This window comes from Scyliorhinus torazame, chromosome 10 (genome assembly GCF_047496885.1).
Source record: "Scyliorhinus torazame isolate Kashiwa2021f chromosome 10, sScyTor2.1, whole genome shotgun sequence".
Taxonomy (NCBI): Eukaryota; Metazoa; Chordata; class Chondrichthyes; order Carcharhiniformes; family Scyliorhinidae; genus Scyliorhinus; species Scyliorhinus torazame.
In genome coordinates, this window is record NC_092716.1 from 181,427,043 (window position 1) to 181,445,871 (window position 18,829).

Sequence of the window (18,829 nt, forward strand, 5' to 3'; positions counted from 1 at the left end):
GCCTCCTACCTCTGTAATCTTCATCAGCTCAACATTCTCTGGAATTGTCTTAGTGCTACCAGTGTTATAGAACTGTGCCCAGCAAGCATCAGCAGAATCAGCTGAAAAGATGACAAATGAAACATCTGTAAAACTGCTTGCTCCCTTTTCTAGTTACCAAGTCAGGAAATACTGCAGGAAAATGGTTCTTTAACTAACACTGAGAAAGAATGCAACATACAACAAGACATTAACAAACCTTCAGAATGGCAGTTAAGTGTCAAACAAACTTTAATGTGGATAATTATGAGGGAATGCACTTTGAGAGGAAAATCAGAAACATTACTTATTTTTAGCAAATAAAACGGGGTAGAAGAGGGATTTATGGATATAGCTGAACAGATCATGAAAGCCACATTGCAGGTCAGCAAAGCATTTAATGTTAAAGCACTGGGATCTATTTACAGGAATATGGAATTCAAAAGTAGTGAAGTTATGTTAAATTTGTTTAGGGCCCTGGTAAAGCCACATTTCAAGTGCTGTGTATAGTTCTGGACTCCAGATGAAAGGACATAGAACCACTGGCAAAGGTGCAAGGAAGATTTACAAGGATGGTAGAGTAACCAAGAGATTACAGATTTAACAGGTTGGTTTTTTAAAAAAAGACCTGATAGAACTCTTTAAAATTACAGATTGGACAGATTAAATCTGAAATGTTTCCATCTGTGGAACCATCCAAATCTAGGAGCCAGAAATGCAAGATAGTTACCAATAAATGCAATGTAGAAATAGGACTAATTTCTTTACTCAAGAGTGGGGTTAGAATGTGGAACTCACTGGCCAGAGCAAGTGGTTGAGGGAAATAGCTTTGATATTTTCAAAGAAAACTTGACAACTCAAAGAAAAGGGAATAGAAAGCTGTGCTGAAAGGCTTTGATGAGGCAGATGGTGTGGGAGGAGATTGATGTTGAGTATAACCACCAGCTCAGACTAGTTGAGCTGAACAGCATGCTTTATATTCTATGTAATTCTAACTGACACCAATATAAAATCACAAATTATCAGCTTTTCTAACAAAATTGTGATTGCTTATCAGCTTCATAGTGACTGTTCAATTTGTTTTCCTTTAGAGGTTTCCCTTGGGCAGCCCTCTTACTAATCGATGTGCTGCCCTTTGGTGATCTCGTCATCAGGTATGGAATTAGCATTCTGCTTTTCTAACAAAGCCCAGTTCCATCTCTTGTCATGTTTATCCTTCCTCGGCCTGTTGTCAAACTACTTGTTCCATGTATGACAAAGGCAGGATTTTAGATATATTGGATTACAAACATTTGGCAATTTAAGGGTTAACAACCTGGGTTAGAGTGTGTTTGATTGCAGTAGTCATGATTTTAAAAAGAATCTTGTTCTACAAGACCAGAAAGCTTTTGAGAACCAGAGGTGAAATTGACCAGAGTAATGTGTTTTCAACCTGGGCTAATGCAATGTTGACCAAGGGGAGTCCTTGGGCTGGATTCTCGGTTTTTAGGACTATGTCCCCACACCATCATAAAAATTGCGAACTTTCACACCAGAACAACTGACGTGAAAAGGCCGCATATTCCTAGCCCTGCAGGGGGTTAGCAGGGAACCAGAGTAAGTCTAGCAGCTTTTGCTGCAGATACAGGCCCCTGCACTTCCGGGTCGGAGGCCGCACATGCGGAGCTGGACCCTGGACATAGTGCCCCTGATCGGCCCGCCCCCGACCAGGGCGGCCGCGGCAGGAACATATTAGGTCCACGCCGTTGGGACTTCGGCCGGTCGGGGGTGGAGAATGGCAGGGCGGGCCTCCAGCAATGGCTGCAATAGGTGACATACGGCGCAGAGTATGCCACTTTTTGGGGCCCGGAGAATCAGGGAACCGGCACCGATCCCGATTTTGTGTGCCAAAATGGATTCTCCGCCCCGGCCGCGATTCCGGCGTCGGGGTGCGGAGAATCCAGCTCCCTGTGTTTTCAGCCTGGAGAGTTAAATTGTTTTCAGCTTGAGGAGATAACGTCATTGCTGGGTGGAGCTTTAAGGTATTCAGACATTTTGAGAAAGCTTTTTTGAGTTGAGTACTGATCTGGCTAAACTTTTAGGCCACAAGTAAAATATTTTGATCCCAGTAGGATAGTTAAAGCAGTACCACTACAGAATTGAGGACAAAGAGGAAGCTGAAACGAACCAGTTGAAAGAGCTTTTTGAAGACATCCAGCCAGAGTCTGCAGGGTTTTTAACAAGCGTCAAATCGGTTCTGGAAATCAAAAATTACATTGTTACTTGGGATGTGGAATGGATAGAAAGCTGTATATTTTTTCTTTCATATTGTTTAATTGGGAAAAGAGATAGTAATTAAGGGTATTGTATTTACTGTATTGAGTATTATTGTTTAAGGGGTAATTGTAAGCTATTTTTGGATGTGACAAAGAATTTAATATTGCGTTGATAATAAAGTTTTGTTTTAAAAATCCCAAATCCCTAATTCTTTGTGCAATCCTCCTGGAGCAAATCATTCTTTCTGCAGTCTTACAAAATAAACTCAAATATTGGGGTTTTGGCCCAGTATCCTAGCCACTCTTGGGGCCTGGTCTGAGATCATGGGCGACATTCTCCGACCCCCCGCCGGGTCGGAGAATCACCGGGGGCTGGCGTGAATCCTGGCACCGGATATTCGGCGGGGGCGAGAATCGCGCCGCGCCGGTTGGCGGGCCACCCCGCTCGATTCTCCGGCCCGGTTTGGCCGAAGTCCCGCCGATAAATTGCCTGTCCCGCCGGCATAAATTAAATCACCTACCTCACCGGCGTGACAAGGCGGCGCGGGCGGGCGCCAGGGTCCTGGGGGGGGGGGGGCGCGGGGCGATCTGACCCTGGGGGGTGCCCCCACGGTGGCCTGGCCCGCGATCGGGGCCCACCGATCCGCGGGCGGGCCTGTGCCGTGGGGCACTCTTTCCCTTCCGCCTCCGCCACTATCTCCACCATGGCGGAGGCGGAAGAGACTCCCTCCACTGCGCATGCGTGGGAAACTGTCAGCGGCCGCTGACGCTCCCGCGCATGCGCCGCCCAGAGATGTCATTTCCGTGCCATCTGGCGGGGCAACAAAGGCCGTTTCCGCCAGCTGGCGGGGCGGAAATTCTTCCGGCGTCGGCCTAGCCCCTCAATGTTGGGGCTCGGCCCCCAAAGATGCGGAGCATTCTGCACCTTTGGGGCGGCGCGATGCCCGTCTGATTGGTGCCGTTTTGGGCGCCAGTCGGCGGACATCGTGCCGTTTCCGGAGAGTTTCGCCCCATATGTCTAGTATTGGATAAGTTGCAACTTAAGTTAAGCATTGGGAAAAGCTGAGCCATTATCTTTGGTCCCAAACATCTCACCCGAGTCACCAATTCCATCACCCTCCCAAAATGGCACAGGTTGAACATGAGTATTTGCAACCTCAGCATCCTATTCAGCTGTTCCTGATTTTCTATCAAAGACTGCCTACCTTCACCACATAATATCACCCATCTTTCCTGATGCTGATACACTCATCCAAACCTTATTACCTCCCCCCTATTTCAAAGCTCTCCTGACTGGTTTCCCATTCACCACCAACTTCAGCTCATTCAAAACACTTACTATCCACATTCCATCCCATAATGTCTGGCTCGCCCATCATACACCTTGCTAACCTACATTGGTTTCTGCTCCAATTTAAAATTCTCACTCTAGCGGTACATTGCCTTAAATTACCTCTCCAATTCTTGGGCGAAATTCTCCGGAAACGGCGCGATGTCCGCCGACTGGCGCCCAAAACGGCGCAAATCAGACGGGCATCGCGCCGCCCCAAAGGTGCGGAGTCCTCCGCATCATTGGGGGCCGAGCCCCAACCTTAAGGGGCTAGGTCGCCGCCGGACGAATTCCCGCCCCGCCAGCTGGCAGAAAAGGCCTTTGGTGCCCCGCCAGCTGGCGCGGAAATGACATCTCCAGGCGGCGCATGCGCAGGAGCGTCAGCGGCCGCTGACGGCATTCCCGCACATGCGCATTGGAGGGAGTGTCTTCTGCCTCCGCCATTGTGGAGACCGTGGCGGAGGCGGAAGGGAAAGAGTGCCCCCACGGCACAGGCCCGCCCGCGGATCGGTGGGCCCCGATCGCGGGCCAGGCCACCATGGGGGCACTCCCCAGGGCCAGATCGCCCCGTGCCCCCCCCAGGACCCCGGAGCCCGCCCGCGCCGCCTTGTCCCGCCGGTAAGGTAGGTGGTTTAATTTACGCCGGCGGGACAGGCATTTTAGCGGCGGGACTTCGGCCCGTCCAGGCCGGAGAATCAAGCGGGGGGGGGGGGGGCCCGCCAACCGGCGCGCCGCGATTCCCGCCCCCGCCGAATATCCGGTGCCGGAGACTTCGGCAACCGGCGGGGGCGGGATTCACGCCAGCCCCCGGCGATTCTCCGACCCAGCGGGCGGGTCGGAGAATCTCGCCCTCTCTCAGTAACCTCATGCAGCCCTATCAAACCTCAGGAACTTTTGTGCACCACCTCAAATTCTACGTTCTGGAATTCTCTCCCTGAATCTCTACCACCCTCACTTTCCTTAAAATTTAACCTTGATCAAACTTTTGGTCATCAGTTCTAACCTATGCTAATAACTCCTGCTTTGGCTTTAGCATCTGTGAAGCTTGCTTGGAACACTTTTGTACGTTAAAAGCACTATTTTCCTGCAAGTTGATGTTTAAGAGCTAAACTGACGCACTTAACTTTTACCCCACCTTTAACTTTGATATGGCCCTATTCTAGGAATCTCAGCCTTTTAATTGGGCATCTACGAACAAAGATGCACTTTTCCAGTGTTATGCGAGATACATAATGGTTAAAATGTAGAGTATTACCACCCAAAGCCACCTGGGACATTCACCCCCTACTCTTAATGCGACAGTACATGGGTACAGTGTGTCTGTCATTTCATAGAAGGTGCATTTTTAAACATCTTTCACAACCTCAGGTCACCCCACAGCCATCATAACACTTTGAACTGCAGTTAGCTGTGTTTTTAAAAATTCTTTCATGGGATGTGAACATCTTTGGCATGGTCAGTCTTTATTACCCACCCCTAAATATCCTTGGGAAGGTGATGGCAAGTCACCTTCTTGAACCACTTGGTATAGGTACACCCAGTGTTCTTAGGAAGGGAATATCAGGTTCTTGACCCAGCAACAGCGATATAATTCCCAAGTCAGGGTGGTTTATCACTTGCAGCTGAGGTGTTTCTATACTCTTGCTCTTCTAGGTGGAATGTCGTGAGTTTGGAACGTGCTGTTGGTGCAGTGCATTTTGTAAATAGTACACACTGCTGCCACTGTGTGACAGTGGTGGAAGAAGTGAATGTTTAAGGTAGTGGATAGGGTGCCAATCAAGCAAGTTGCTTTGTTTTGTAGTGTTGAGGTTTTAAAAATGTCAAAGCTATACTCATCCAGGCCAGTGGTGAGTGACTTATGCCTTGTAGATATAAGAAGCTTTAGGCGGTCAGGAAGTTAGTTACTCACTGCATAATTCCGAACCGCTGACCTGCTCTTGTAGCCACAGTATTTATGAGGCCATTCCAGTTGCTTCAGGTAAAGGTGTATGGAGGAATTTGGACGTTGTTGGTACAATAGTCAGCAACAGTAATACTACTGAATGTCAAGATGAGATGGTGTATTCGCCAATGCCTAGCACTTGTGTGGCACAAATGTTATTTGTCACTTATGAGCCCTAGCCTGAACTCTTCCTGCATACAGACTCAAACTGCAACTGATATACTGAAATAAATGGTACTTTTAGCAAACAGCCAGACTTCTGACCTTGTGACTGGAGGAAAGATAATTGATGAAACAGCTGAAAATGGTTCTGAGAAACTCTTGCAGTGATGTTCTGAGGCTGAGATAATTGTCCTCCAACAACCACAAACATTTTCTTTATTGTTAGGTATGACTCCCCCATGCTCCCATTAGGCTCCAATTTGGCTAAGGCTCCTTGATGTCACATTGAATCAACACTGCCTGTCAAAGGCAGCCACCCTCACCCCCAGCATTCAGCCCTTTCGACCAAGCCTCTTAACACTGCATGGAGCTGATTGGCCCCGATAGAACCCAACTATTTTGTATTAGTAAGCAGATGACCACTGAGTTAACACTCCTTTACAAGTCAACAACAACAGCTTCCATTACTTTGTTGATGATTGAGAACAGACTGATGGGACAGCAATTGACCAAATCAGATTTCTCTTGCTTTTTGTGGTGAGGCTATATCTCAGCATTTTTCCAGTCATCTGGATGCCCAGGTTGTAGCTGTACTGGAACTGACTGACCAGGAAGGAAACGGGTTCTGGGGTACAAGTCTTCAGTACAATAGCTGTGATGCATTGTGTCGTTAGCCACTTTCTTGATATCACCTGGAATTAACTGAATTGGTTAAAGACTGGCATCGGAGATGCTGGAGGCCTCAGGATGATGGACCACCCACTCCAAATGAAACATGTTAGCCACACAGCAAGATTCCACAGACTGCAATATGGGCAGCACGGTAGCACAGTGGTTAGCATTGTTGCTTCACAACGCCAGGGTCCCAGGTTAGATTCACGGCTTGGGTCACTGTGCGGAGTCTGCACGTTCTCCGTGTCTGCGTGGGTTTCCTCCGGTTGCTCCGATTTCCTCCCACAAGTCCTGAAAGACGTGCTATTAGGTAATTTGGACATTGAATTCTCCCGTGTACCCAAACAGACGCTGGAATGTGGCGACTAGGAGCTTTTCACAGTAACTTCATTGCAGTGCTAATGTCAGCCTACTTGTGACAATAAAGATTATATAATGATTTTAAAATGTGTCTTTAGTGATGTTGGTTGGGGGTGACATGTGGCACAGTGGTTAGCACTGGGACTGCAGCACTGAGGACCTGGATTCGAATCCCGGCCCTGGGTCACTGAGTGTGGAGTTTGCACATTCTCCCCATGTCTGCGTTTCACCCCCACAACCCAAAGATGTGCATGTTACGTGGATTGGCCACGCTAAATTGGAAAAACAATAATTGGGTACTCTAAATTTTAAAAATTGGTTGAGGAATAAAATTTGGTTAGGACACCAGTGAAAATGCTCCTGCTCTTCTTCAAAATAATGTTATGGTATTTTTATCTCCGACTGAAAGTGCAGATGAAGCCTTAGTTCCTGGAAGAGGAGCTAACAGATATCAGAAAGCAAGCAGAGCAGGAGGAAACATTTCAAAATAAATATCAAACAAAAATGTCAAAGTTTTTCATCTTTTGTTTTTATAAGAACATATTCTGTACAAAGTCCACGTGCTACTCAGTGTCTCTTGAAGAGGTGCTGCTTCTCGAAGAGCTGGTGATATTGAGATTACAGTGGTGTGGAAACAGCACCTCCTGATGAAATGGTCCCTCATATTTCTATACAGGGGAGAAAACAGGCAAGTTAAAAATGAACAACTGTTACTTGTACTTAAATGATGCCTTTAATGTAGACAAACGTAACAATTCATTGAGTTTGCTCACTACAGCATTTTCTCAAGATGTATTTTTTTTAAAAACTTTTGTCAGAACCAGTAATACACTTAGAATCAGATATGCCTCTTTCCCACTCCAATTTTCTCCCCATTTCATAGAATCATAGAATTTATAGTGAAGAAGGAGGCCATTCAGCCCGAGTCTGCATCGGCTCTTGGAAAGAGCATCCCATTTAAGCCCACTCTTCTAACCCAGTAACCCCAACTAACCTTTTTGGACACCAAGGGCAATTTAGCATGGCCGATCCACCTAACCTGCACATCTTTGGACTGTGGGAGGAAACCGGAGCACCCGGAGGAAATCCACGCAGACACTGGGAGAACGTGGAGACTCTGCACAGAGAGTGACCCAAGCCCGGAATCGAACCTGGGACCCTGGAGCTGTGAAGCAACTGTGCGACCGTTCTGTCATTTATTCTAAAAGTGTTTGATTTGCACTGCAGCACAGTCTCAAAGATGGCGGCAGTTCCTCGGTATGCATTATGCAGCCATTTTTCAATGGGAAAACCAGTGCTGTGAGCCAACATCTGACAGCAAAAGACATCACAGCTGAATGTGCACTTGTCTTCACCGGTGATCCGATGTGTTATTTGTTCAAATCCCTAGTCTTGTTAGAATCCTGGTTAGACTGCACCTGGAGTACGGAGCACAGTTCTAGTCCCCTTACCTCAGGAAGGATATTATTGCCATAGATTGAGTGCAACAAAATGTTCACCAGACTTATTCCCAGGATGGTAGGACTATCTTATGAAGAGAAATTGGGGAAACGGCCTATATTCCACAGATATTCGAAGAAGGAGGTGATCCCATTGAAACCTACAAAATCATTAAAGGGATAGACAGGTAGATGCAGGTAAGATGGTTCCTCTGTGGCTGGAGAGTCTAGAACCAGGGGACAATTTCAAAATAAGGGAGAAGCCACTTAGGCGGCGAGATGTGGAGAAATGCTTTTATTCAAAGGGTGGTGAATCTTCAATCACAGAGGGCTGTGAAAGCTGAATGTTCAAAGCAGAGACTGACAGATTCTAAATACCAATGACAAAGGGATATGGGGATAGTGTGGGAGAAAAAGACATTGAAGTAAATGATGACCCATGATCATATTGAATGGTGAAGCAAGCTGAATGGCCTACTCCTGCTCCTATAACTTGGGGCACTGAGGACAATTACAGCACTCCCTGCTACCCAATGAGAAATCAACTAACTCGAGCACTGGTCTTGGCCAGTCTGACGATATAACTGGCAATACGAAGTGGCACTGAATAACCCTTCAAGACTGCTATCCCCATCAAGCCTGCTATTGTGAATGTGGATTGTAGCTGATCACTTCTACCTAGCTGCTCATCGACACCCTTCGGGACACAGTGACTGACAACAGCCTTAAAGAGCTGGCACAAGAGATAAGGGTCCTCCCTGTCAGATTCTTCATGTACACCCGAAGGCTCAGCACCGTTGCACGCTGCTCTCGGAGTGGCTGTTGGGGAAATGAGACGGTCACCCACCTCCTTGTGGAATGTGCCTTTGCAAAGAAGGTCTGGAGAGATGCAGTGGTATTTGTCAAGGTCCATCCCGAGCAGCTTTGTGACACAGGACTCTGTGCTCCACGGACTGTTTCCAGGGACACACACCGAAACAAACATCAACAGCTGCTGGAAGGTCATCAACTTGGTGAAAGATGCTCTTTGGTCTGCCCGGAACTTGCTGATCTTCCAGTGCAAAGAACTGTCCTCGACCGAGTGTTGCAGACTGGCACATTCCAAGGTACAGGACTACGTGCTGAGGGACGCACTCAAGCTTGGGGCAGCTGCCGCCAAGGCGCAATGGGGAAAGACCACTGTGTAAGGTTTTACCAGCAAATGTACACCGAGGGGCGGGTAACAGTGTAAACCCCCCTCGGTCTGGGTCATTAACACTCCAATGTACAAAAGAAACATGACAATGGAAATGTTTAAGAAGGAATTGTAACATAAAGAACGTTGTGTGTGTAAGGTTATCAAAATTGAATGGAAGGTCAAGGGATTGTGTAACTAGAACAAAGAACAAGAACAAAGAAAAGTACAGCACAGGAACAGGCCCTTCGGCCCTCCAAGCCATTGCCGACCATGCTGCCCGACTAAACTACAATCTTCTACACTTCCTGGGTCCGTATCCCTCTATTCCCATCCTATTCATGTATGTGTCAAGATGCCCCTTAAATGTCACTATCGTCCCTGCTTCCACTACCTCCTCCGGTAGCGAATTCCAGGTACCCACTACCCTCTGTGTAAAAAAAACTTGCCTCGTACATCTCCTCTAAACCTTGCCCCTCGCACCTTAAACCTATGCCCCCTAGTAATTGACCCCTCTACCCTGGGGAAAAGCCTCTGACTATCCACTCTGTCTATGCCCCTCATAATTTTGTAGACCTCTATCAGGTCGCCCCTCAATCTCCGTCGTTCCAGTGAGAACAAACCGAGTTTATTCAACCGCTCCTCATAGCTAATGTCCTCCATACCAGGCAACATTTTGGTAAATCTCTTCTGCACCCTCTCTAAAGCCTCCACATCCTTCTGGTAGTGTGGCGCCCAGAATTGAACACTATACTCCAAGTGTGGCCTAACTAAGGTTCTATACAGCTGCAACATGACTTGCCAATTCTTATACTCAATGTCCCGGCCAATGAAGTAAGGCGGCATACGGCATGCTTGCCTTCATTGATGGAAATGTACTCTGATGGAAATGTAGTCAAGACAATTCGAAATGTTCTGTAATGTTTATGGTAGATTTTATGAATAAAGTATATTTTTTGAAAAAAAAACAAGAGATACATTTAGTGAAGAAAAAATTAAGTACATTTAGAAACACCACAGAGCTTTCAAAATAGAATTAATATATCTGCTGTGAAATTCCATTTTCAGTGATCCAAGCAGTAAAAAACAACTTGCTTTCCTGCTACTTATAAGAGATGGGAACAATGTGGCATATGATTGCCAGTTGGCTGATCTTGGTTAGGGGAAATGCAATTAGTCTGAGTAATCGCTCTGGGTTCCCATCCTCCACCACTATCCAGAGACCTTGTTGGAAAGTGTGTATTTGTGGACATCAGATAATTCAGCTCTGATGCTCTTCAGTGTCAAATATTCTCTTCTTAACCTTTAGGATCACACAACCGTGCAAAGTACCAGAGGGCACCCAGAACCAACGAGTCTGCACCCTAACATTTGAGATCGCAAACTGTAGCACCTTCAGAACAGAGGAACATTGTGGAGTGGCATCAAAAAAGGAACACTTGGGCCTTAATACTGGACATGAGGCTAATATACCAAGTGAGAAACGAGGACACTCATGTGTTTGGAGAAATGAAATTTGTCAGTGTGTTACACTACTACCTGAAAGATAACCTACTGAGGATTCAGTACTCTTAAAAGAAAATAGAAACTGCTCCTTACCTTTCCTGCACACTCCCAGCTGCCCTCATACGTAGATTCCAACCCACAAGAGGAGGAAAAGTACTCCAAATCCCATAAAAAGAGAAGCTACTAGGGAAATCAGTAACTCTTTGTAGATATCCCGTGTGTATTTGGTAGAAGTTACCTCGTATCTAATAAAACAGTTCAGGAAAACTAGTTGGATTTAGTTTCTGCAGCTCAGGCTCTGATGGAAGTACCACACACCATGAGGAGCTAGCATTGTACGCATGAGAAAATCTCCTGGATATGATGCTTTATATGGACATGAGAATTATACCATGCAATACAATGTATTATTCAGATGCGAAGGATAGAGCAGCAACCTGGCCTGTGTCTTTAAGGTCACAAAGCGCATCGTGTGTGTAACTGGAGAGGTTTCTCTGAAGATGAGATCTGCTTGTGATTCCATGACTTCTTCCCAAAGTCAATAACTAAAGAAAACTTTCAAAAAAGTGCACGCCAAAATTTACAGGCAAAAGATGCATCTCACAAATATGCACAAAGACATGCAGGCATCCTACAAATCAAATCCCCAAAGCTTCACATGAATTTTTGCTTCTCCAATTGCCTCCATTTCTCCTGAAGATACAATTTCAGACTGAACCATGAATCCCTGGGTCATTGCTCATCCTGTGTTACCACACACGATTCTTCATGTGAACTAAGGTAGCGTGGCCAAGATATTCAGCTATGTAACACAACAGTGTCAAAGACTGATCCTATTCTCATCCAAAGCCTACTCGAGTACTTCCACACATGGAAATGCCGACTCCGTACCTCCACACCCTTTAGTAGCCCATAATCCAGAGGCCAAACGTTGTAGTCTCACTGTTCTGAGCAGAGTTAAATTAGGAATCTTCCTGCTCTGTATGACTCAGTAGTATTGGTGACACATTTGCTCATGGAGCCATTTCATATTTACAATACTTTCAAATCTGGTTACTGAATATTTCAAAGTCCTTTAAAAATAGTTCTGACTATCTGCAACAGTGAAATTAAATTGATCATTGATAATGTGAGAGGCTATTGCAGAGGAATGGAATAATTCTCCCTTTAGCATTAAACAATTCTAAAAGCTCATATTTCTATCGCACCATGAACATGATATGTCCCAAAGTGCTTCATTAGAGTCACATAAAATTGATAGAAAATGGTCAAAAGCATGGCCAACGAAGAGGGGTATTGGGTAGGGAAGGCAATAGAGGGAGCTGAAAACAGGGTTAACATTTTAAAATCAAGGTGTGACTTTACCAGGAGCCAATGTAGGTCACCCACATTTGATTTGAATTTAACAATCCAAGCTTTTATCCTTCAACAACCTGGACAGACATCTTGTTATCCTGGTGAGGACTGGGTTCTCTCCGACTTTTCCTTTGGGTCAAGTTTATCTTTTCTCTTTGTACGGGTCGCTCGCTTTAGCTGTTTTCAGTACTATTGAAATAACCAGAGTGTCTTGTCTGACATTAGAGCAGACTGAAGTGGGATTAGTAATCGAGGCGGAGGATTGGGGAGGGTGGCAGCCCCGTGTATGACGGTGATTACGGTGAGCTGGCTGGATGTCCTCTCCCTGGGTTTTTTAAAATCTGGACGAACATTGTGCTGGTCCTGGTCTGGCCTGGAGGGAGTGGGTGGGGACTCGGGTATCGGAGGACTAGCCCTCCCTCCCAGGATGCCCAGTTTGAGGAGGGGAGGTCCTGACGGTTGTTGTTCATGCAGACAGGGGTCCCCTCCTGTCTAGCATTAAGAGCGATTGTTCTTTAATCCTTTCCCTCCCTGTGGGAGTGGTATATTGCCCGAGATGGGGTTGAGTAGATGCAAGCTCAGTGGGATGTAGGTTTTAGGTCCTGGGATATAACTTTCTTAGTTTTGTTATGGATGGTGCTGAGCTCGGCCAAGCCTGGTGCCGTGGCTGGTATTTGTCTCAAAGAATTGGGAGGGCACTTGTGTGTATGCGCGTGGGAGGAGGGTGCGTCTGACTCCCGGGTGCATGGAGATGGTTGGCTACTGATTCCCTGTTAACCAAGTGATTAGTTCTGATGGTTCTTACTCTTTCTTCCTTCTGGGGGATCCCGAAGGTGGAGTCTTCTGCTGGGTCTCTCACTTCTCATTTTTCCTGAGCTTTTTGAATGTGAAGTTTAGTCTGGTGTACGTTGAGAGTATTGGTGTTCTGGCTGTTAAGGAGAGGGTCCACAGTGTTTCTTTTTTTGCAATGGTACTGGCTTTTTTCCTGGATGGGCCCCGATTGGTGGGATGGGTCCCTTGGTGCCGGGTGGGAGCCAGTTCTCCCGCCCAGGGTGCCCTAGATGGGGGAGAGAGAGGGAGGGAGGGTGGAAGAGAGAGAGAGAGAGAGAGAGATGGGACAAGAATGATCATCCTTACTAAAGTTGTGTGTGTCAAGGTTATCCTATTGTTCCCCTTGGGGGTGAGTTGTCTGCTTGTCGGTTGTGTGGCCTATTCCCTTTTGGTTGGATACTTCACGACTGCTGTATTGAATCAGGACCAGGGTTGGATCCTGAGCTCTTATTATCCAGAGGATTGGCTCTAGTAGCTCTGGTCTTGCCTTTCCTATGAGAGACTTTGGGTCTGAGAGTAACTTGTAGACTCGTTGCCGCCAGTCCTGTCTTCATGATTTTGGAACTGCATGATTGATATTGGTTCTGCTCTGGCATCTGCATGGGTGCAATTGGGTCTGATATCTGAAAGAGATGGTTACGTTGGGTTACTGGGGTCTATGGAGCTTCTGGAATTGGGGTCCCCCCGATCTGGCTGTGAGAATTTATCCTGACCTCTGATGGTAGCCTTGTGTGGCATGAGAGGGTGTGCATCGTCATGAGAGGGTGTGCATCGTTCTGTTATGTCCTCATGACTTTATCCTGTTCGTCCTTCGGTCCTTTGTAGGGTCACAGGAGCATTCAATTTTGTCCAATGATTGTACTGAGCCAGTTGTGATGTAGTTCTCCTTTTCCACTATGTGCTCATGTATGTTTCAAATTCCTAAGGGTACACATCTATCCTGGTCCACCCACATCGACGCTACCACCAAAAAAGCCCAATAGCACCTATACTTCCTCAGGAAACGAAGGAAATTTGGCATGTCCTCATTAATTCATACCAACTTTTACAGTTCCACTGTAGAAAGCATCCTATCTGGCTGCATCACAGCCGGTATGGCAACTGCTCGGCCCAAGACCGCAAGAAACTTCAGAGAGTTGTGAACACAGCCCAGTCCATCACACGAACCTGCCTCCCATTCATTGACTCCATCCATCTTCACCACTCCATCCATCTTCACCACTCCATCCAAGAACTTAGAACATTACAGCGCAGTACAGGACCTTCGGCCCTCGATGTTGCACCGACCTGTGAAACCACTCTAAAGCCCATCTACACTATTCCCTTATCGTCCATATGTCTATCCAATGACCATTTGAATGCCCTTAGTGTTGGCGAGTCCACTACTGTTGCAGGCAGGGCATTCCACGCCCTCACTACTCTGAGTAAAGAACCTACCTCTGACATCTGTCTTATATCTATCTCCCCTCAATTTAAAGCTATGTCCCCTCGTGCTGGACATAACCATCCGAGGAAAAAGGCTCTCACTGTCCACCCTATCCAATCCTCTGATCATCCTGTATGCCTCAATTAAGTCACCTCTTAACCTTCTCTCTAATGAAAACAGCCTCAAGTCCCTCAGCCTTTCCTCATAAGATCTTCCCTCCATACCAGGCAACATTCTGGTAAATCTCCTCTTCACCCTTTCCAATGTTTCCACATCCTTCCTATAATGCGGCGACCAGAATTGCACGCAATACTCCAAATGCGGCTGCACCAGAGTTTTGTACAGCTGCAACATGACCTCATGGCTCCGAAACTCAATCCCTCTACCAATAAAAGCTAACACACCGTACGCCTTCTTAACAACCCTCTCAACCTGGGTGGCAACTTTCAGGGATCTATGTACATGGACACCGAGATCTCTCTGCTCATCCACACTGCCAAGAATCTTACCATTAGCCCAGTACTCTGTCTTCCTGTTATTCCTTCCAAAATGAATCCCCTCACACTTTTCAGCATTAAACTCCATTTGCCACCTCTCAGCCCAGCGCTGCAGCTTACCTATGTCCCTCTGTAACTTGTAACATCCTTCCGCACTGGCCACAACTCCACAGACTTTAGTGTCATCTGCAAATTTACTCACCCATCCTTCTACGCCCTCCTCCAGGTCATTTATAAAAATGACAAACAGCAGTGGCCCCAAAACAGAACTTTGTGGTACATCACTAGTAACTGGACTCCAGTCTGAACATTTCCCATCAATCACCACCCTTTGTCTTCTTCCAGCTAGCCAATTTCTGATCCAAACTGCTAAATCATCCTGAATCCCATGCCTCCATATTTTCTGCAGTAGCCTACCGTGGGGAACCTTATCAAACGCTTTACTGAAATCCATATACACCACATCAACTGCTTTACCCTCATCCACCTGTTTGGTCACCTTCTCAAAGAACTCAATAACATTTGTGTTGCACGACCTACCCTTCACAAAACCGTGTTGACTATCTCTAATCAAATTATTCCTTTCTAGATGATTATACATCCTATCTCTTATAAACCTTTCCAAGATTTTGCCCACAACAGAAATAAGGCTCACTGGTCTATAGTTACTGGGGTTGTCTCTACTCCCCTTCTTGAACTAGGGGACAACATTTGCTCTCCTCCAGTCTTCTGGCACTATTGAACCTCAATTCTAGGAGTTAACGGTAAATAGACAAAGATGACTTAAAGATCAAAACCAAAGGCTCGGCAATCTCCTCCCTAGCTTCCCAGAGAATCCTAGGATAAATCCCATCCGGCCCAGGGGACTTATCTATTTTCACACTTTCCAGAATTGCTAACACCTCCCCCTTATGAACCTCAAGCCCTTCTAGTCTAGTAGTCTGAATCTCAGTATTCTCCTCGACAACATTGTCTTTTTCCTGTGTGAATACTGACGAAAAATATTCATTTAGCACCTCTCCAATCTCCTCGGACTCCAAGCACAACTTCCCACTACTGTCCTTGACTGGCCCTACTCTTACCCTAGTCATTCGTTTATTCCTGACATATCTATAGAAAGCTTTAGGGTTATCCTTGATCCTACCTGCCAAAGACTTCTCATGTCCCCTCCTGGCTCTTCTTAGCTCTCTTTAGGTCCTTCCTAGCTAACTTGCAACTCTCGAGCGCCCTAACTGAACCTTCATGTCTCATCTTTACATAAGCACTTCACCTCCCGCTGCCTGGGGAAAGCAGGCAACATAATCAAAGACCCCTCCCACCCAGCTTACTCACTCTTCCAACTTCTTCCATCGGCAGGAGATACAAAAGTCTGAGAACACGCACAAACAGACTCAAAAACAGCTTCTTCCCCGCTGTTACCAGACTCCTAAACGACCCTCTTATGGACTGACCTGATTAACACAACACCCCCGTATGCTTCACCCATTGCCGGTGTTATCTAGTTACATTGTGTACCGTGTTGCCCGATTATGTATTTTCTTTTCTTTCATGTACTTAATGATCTGTTGAGCCGCTCGCAGAAAAATACTTTTCACTGTACCTTGGTACACGTGACAATAGACAAATCCAATCCAATCCAATGTTAAGCTGTTTCTTCACTTCTTATGTATGGTATTACTTTGTAACTTTATTGTATCAATTTCTAAAATGTAAAATCCTTACAGTAAATATACTTAAAAAAATAAAGACCTTACAATAACCCAAAAATGCACCTGAACTAAAATTTACCATTTTCTATTGGTTTAACACGAGCTGCCCTTCGAATCTGAGTGAAAACTTGTGCCAACGAATTGTTACTCAACAAAATAACTAGGTTGAAAGTACACTAAACTCATTTCAACCAAAGGAGAATCTTTTGCCCATTGCTCCCGGTTAGAATTGAACCTCAATTCTAGGAGTTAACGGTAAATGTGCTAACCCACTAGATCATCGATATAATTCATTAACCTGTCAAGAGTCTGAAAAGGATACACAAAGAACCATGCGGTGAAGAACATGCCAATTGCAAGGAGAACCACTGTCAAGTGCGGAAAGACAGCAGGATTGACTGGGCTTGTATATCTGGTCATAGCCTCCAGCTCCTGAAAAACAAAAACACGCATGCAATTAATCCACCACAGCAGTGATACACCCAACACTCACACTGCATGTATTGTCCCACACATGCCTTAATCGTTATGCACCTTGGATTTGATTTGTCACGTGTGCAGAGGTACAGTGAAAAGTATTGTTCTGCATACAGTCCAGGCATATCGCTCCATTCATGAAAAAAAACATACATACACAATGTAAATACATAGACACTGGCATCGGGTGAGGCTTACGGAGTGTGGTACTACTCGGTAGAGAAGATATGTGACGAGATCAGATCAGTCCATAAGAGGGTCATTTAGGAATCTGGTAACAGTAGGAAATGAAAATGAAAATCGCTTATTGTCACGTAGGCTTCAAATGAAGTTACTGTGAAAAGCCCCTAGTCGCCACATTCCGGCGCCTGTTCAGGGAGGCTGGTACGGGAATTGAACCGCACTGCTGGCCTGCCTTAAAAGCCAGCTATTTAGCCCTGTGCTAAACCAGCCCCTAAAATTCTGGAATTGGGGTGCACCCGACCTGGCTGAGAGAATTTATCCTGACCTCTGATGGTCGCCTTGTGTGGCATGAGAGGGTGTGCATCGTCCTGTTATGTCCTCATGACTTTATCTTATTCGTCCTTTGGTCCTTTGTAGGGTCACATGAGCATTCAATTTTGTCCAATGATTGTACTGAGCCAGTTGTGATGTTGGAAAGAAGCTGTTAGTGCATGTTCGCAAACCTTTGTATCTCATGCCCGATGGAAGTTGGAAGAATGAGTAAGCCGGGTGGGAGGGGTCTTTGATTATGTTGCCCTCTTTCCCGAGGCAGAGGGAGGTGTTGACAAGAGTCAATGGATCGGAGGTTGCTTTGCGTGATGGACTGGGCTGTGTTCAGGACTCTCTGTAGTTTCTTATGGTCTTGGGCCAAGCAGTTGCCAGATGGGATGCTTTCTATGGTGCATCTGTAAAAATTGGTAAGAGTCAATGTGGACATGCTGAATTTCCTTAGTTTCCTGAGGAAGTATAGGTGCTGTTGTTTTCTTGGTCGTAGCGTCGACGTGGGTGCACAAGGACAGATTGTTGGTGATGCGCACACCGCGCACACCTAGGAATTTGAAGCTTTCACCATTGGTGCTGACAGGGGTGTGTACAATACTTCGCTTCCTGAAGTCAATGACCAGCTCCTTAGTGTAGCTGACATTAAGGGAGAGATTAATGTCGTTACACCATGCCACCAGGTTTTCTATCTCCCTCCTGTACTCTGACTCAGTTGTTCAAGATTCAAGCCACTACAATCATGTCATCAGCAAACTTGTAGATGGAGCCAAATTTTGCCACACAGTCGTGAGTGTATAGGGAGTACAGTAAGGGGCCAGGTATCCCCCAGCATGCAGGGCCCCAGTATTGAGGACATGGTGGAGGCAGTGTTGTTGTGTATCCTTTCTGATTCTGGTCAGTGGGTCAGGAAGTCGAGGATCAATTTGCAGAGGGAGGAGCCAAGTCCTAGGTTTTGGAGTTTTGCTATGAGCTTGTCTGGGATTATGGTGTTGAAGGCAGAGCTGTAATCAATGAATAAGAGTCTGACATGGGAGTCCTTGTTTTCGAGATGCTCTAGGGATGAATGTAGGGCCAGGGAGGTGGCGTCTGCTGTGGACCAAGGCATTCTGGGAATATGGAATTGATGTGTCTCATGACCAACCTCTCGAAGCACTGCATAATGGCAGATGTC

The 18,829-nt window shown here is 46.2% G+C and overlaps 1 protein-coding gene across 2 annotated transcripts in view; it reads right to left on the bottom strand.

Annotated features, from left to right (window-relative positions):
- Positions 1-252: 252 nt before the first annotated feature.
- The window catches only part of tmem258 (transmembrane protein 258), a 30,444-nt gene continuing 11,867 nt past the window's right edge, over positions 253-18,829 (bottom strand). Inside the window, exons 2-4 of one of the 2 annotated variants that reach the window (XM_072466070.1) lie at positions 17,000-17,109; positions 10,952-11,103; positions 253-2,254 (exon numbers count right to left, since the gene is read on the bottom strand). In XM_072466070.1, coding sequence (XP_072322171.1) covers positions 10,977-11,103; positions 17,000-17,109 — 237 coding nt within the window. In that variant the 3' untranslated portion in view covers positions 253-2,254; positions 10,952-10,976. Of the gene's footprint in view, positions 2,255-7,246; positions 7,408-10,951; positions 11,104-16,999; positions 17,110-18,829 lie in introns of those variants that run through there. The other variant, XM_072466069.1, reaches the window with a different exon arrangement.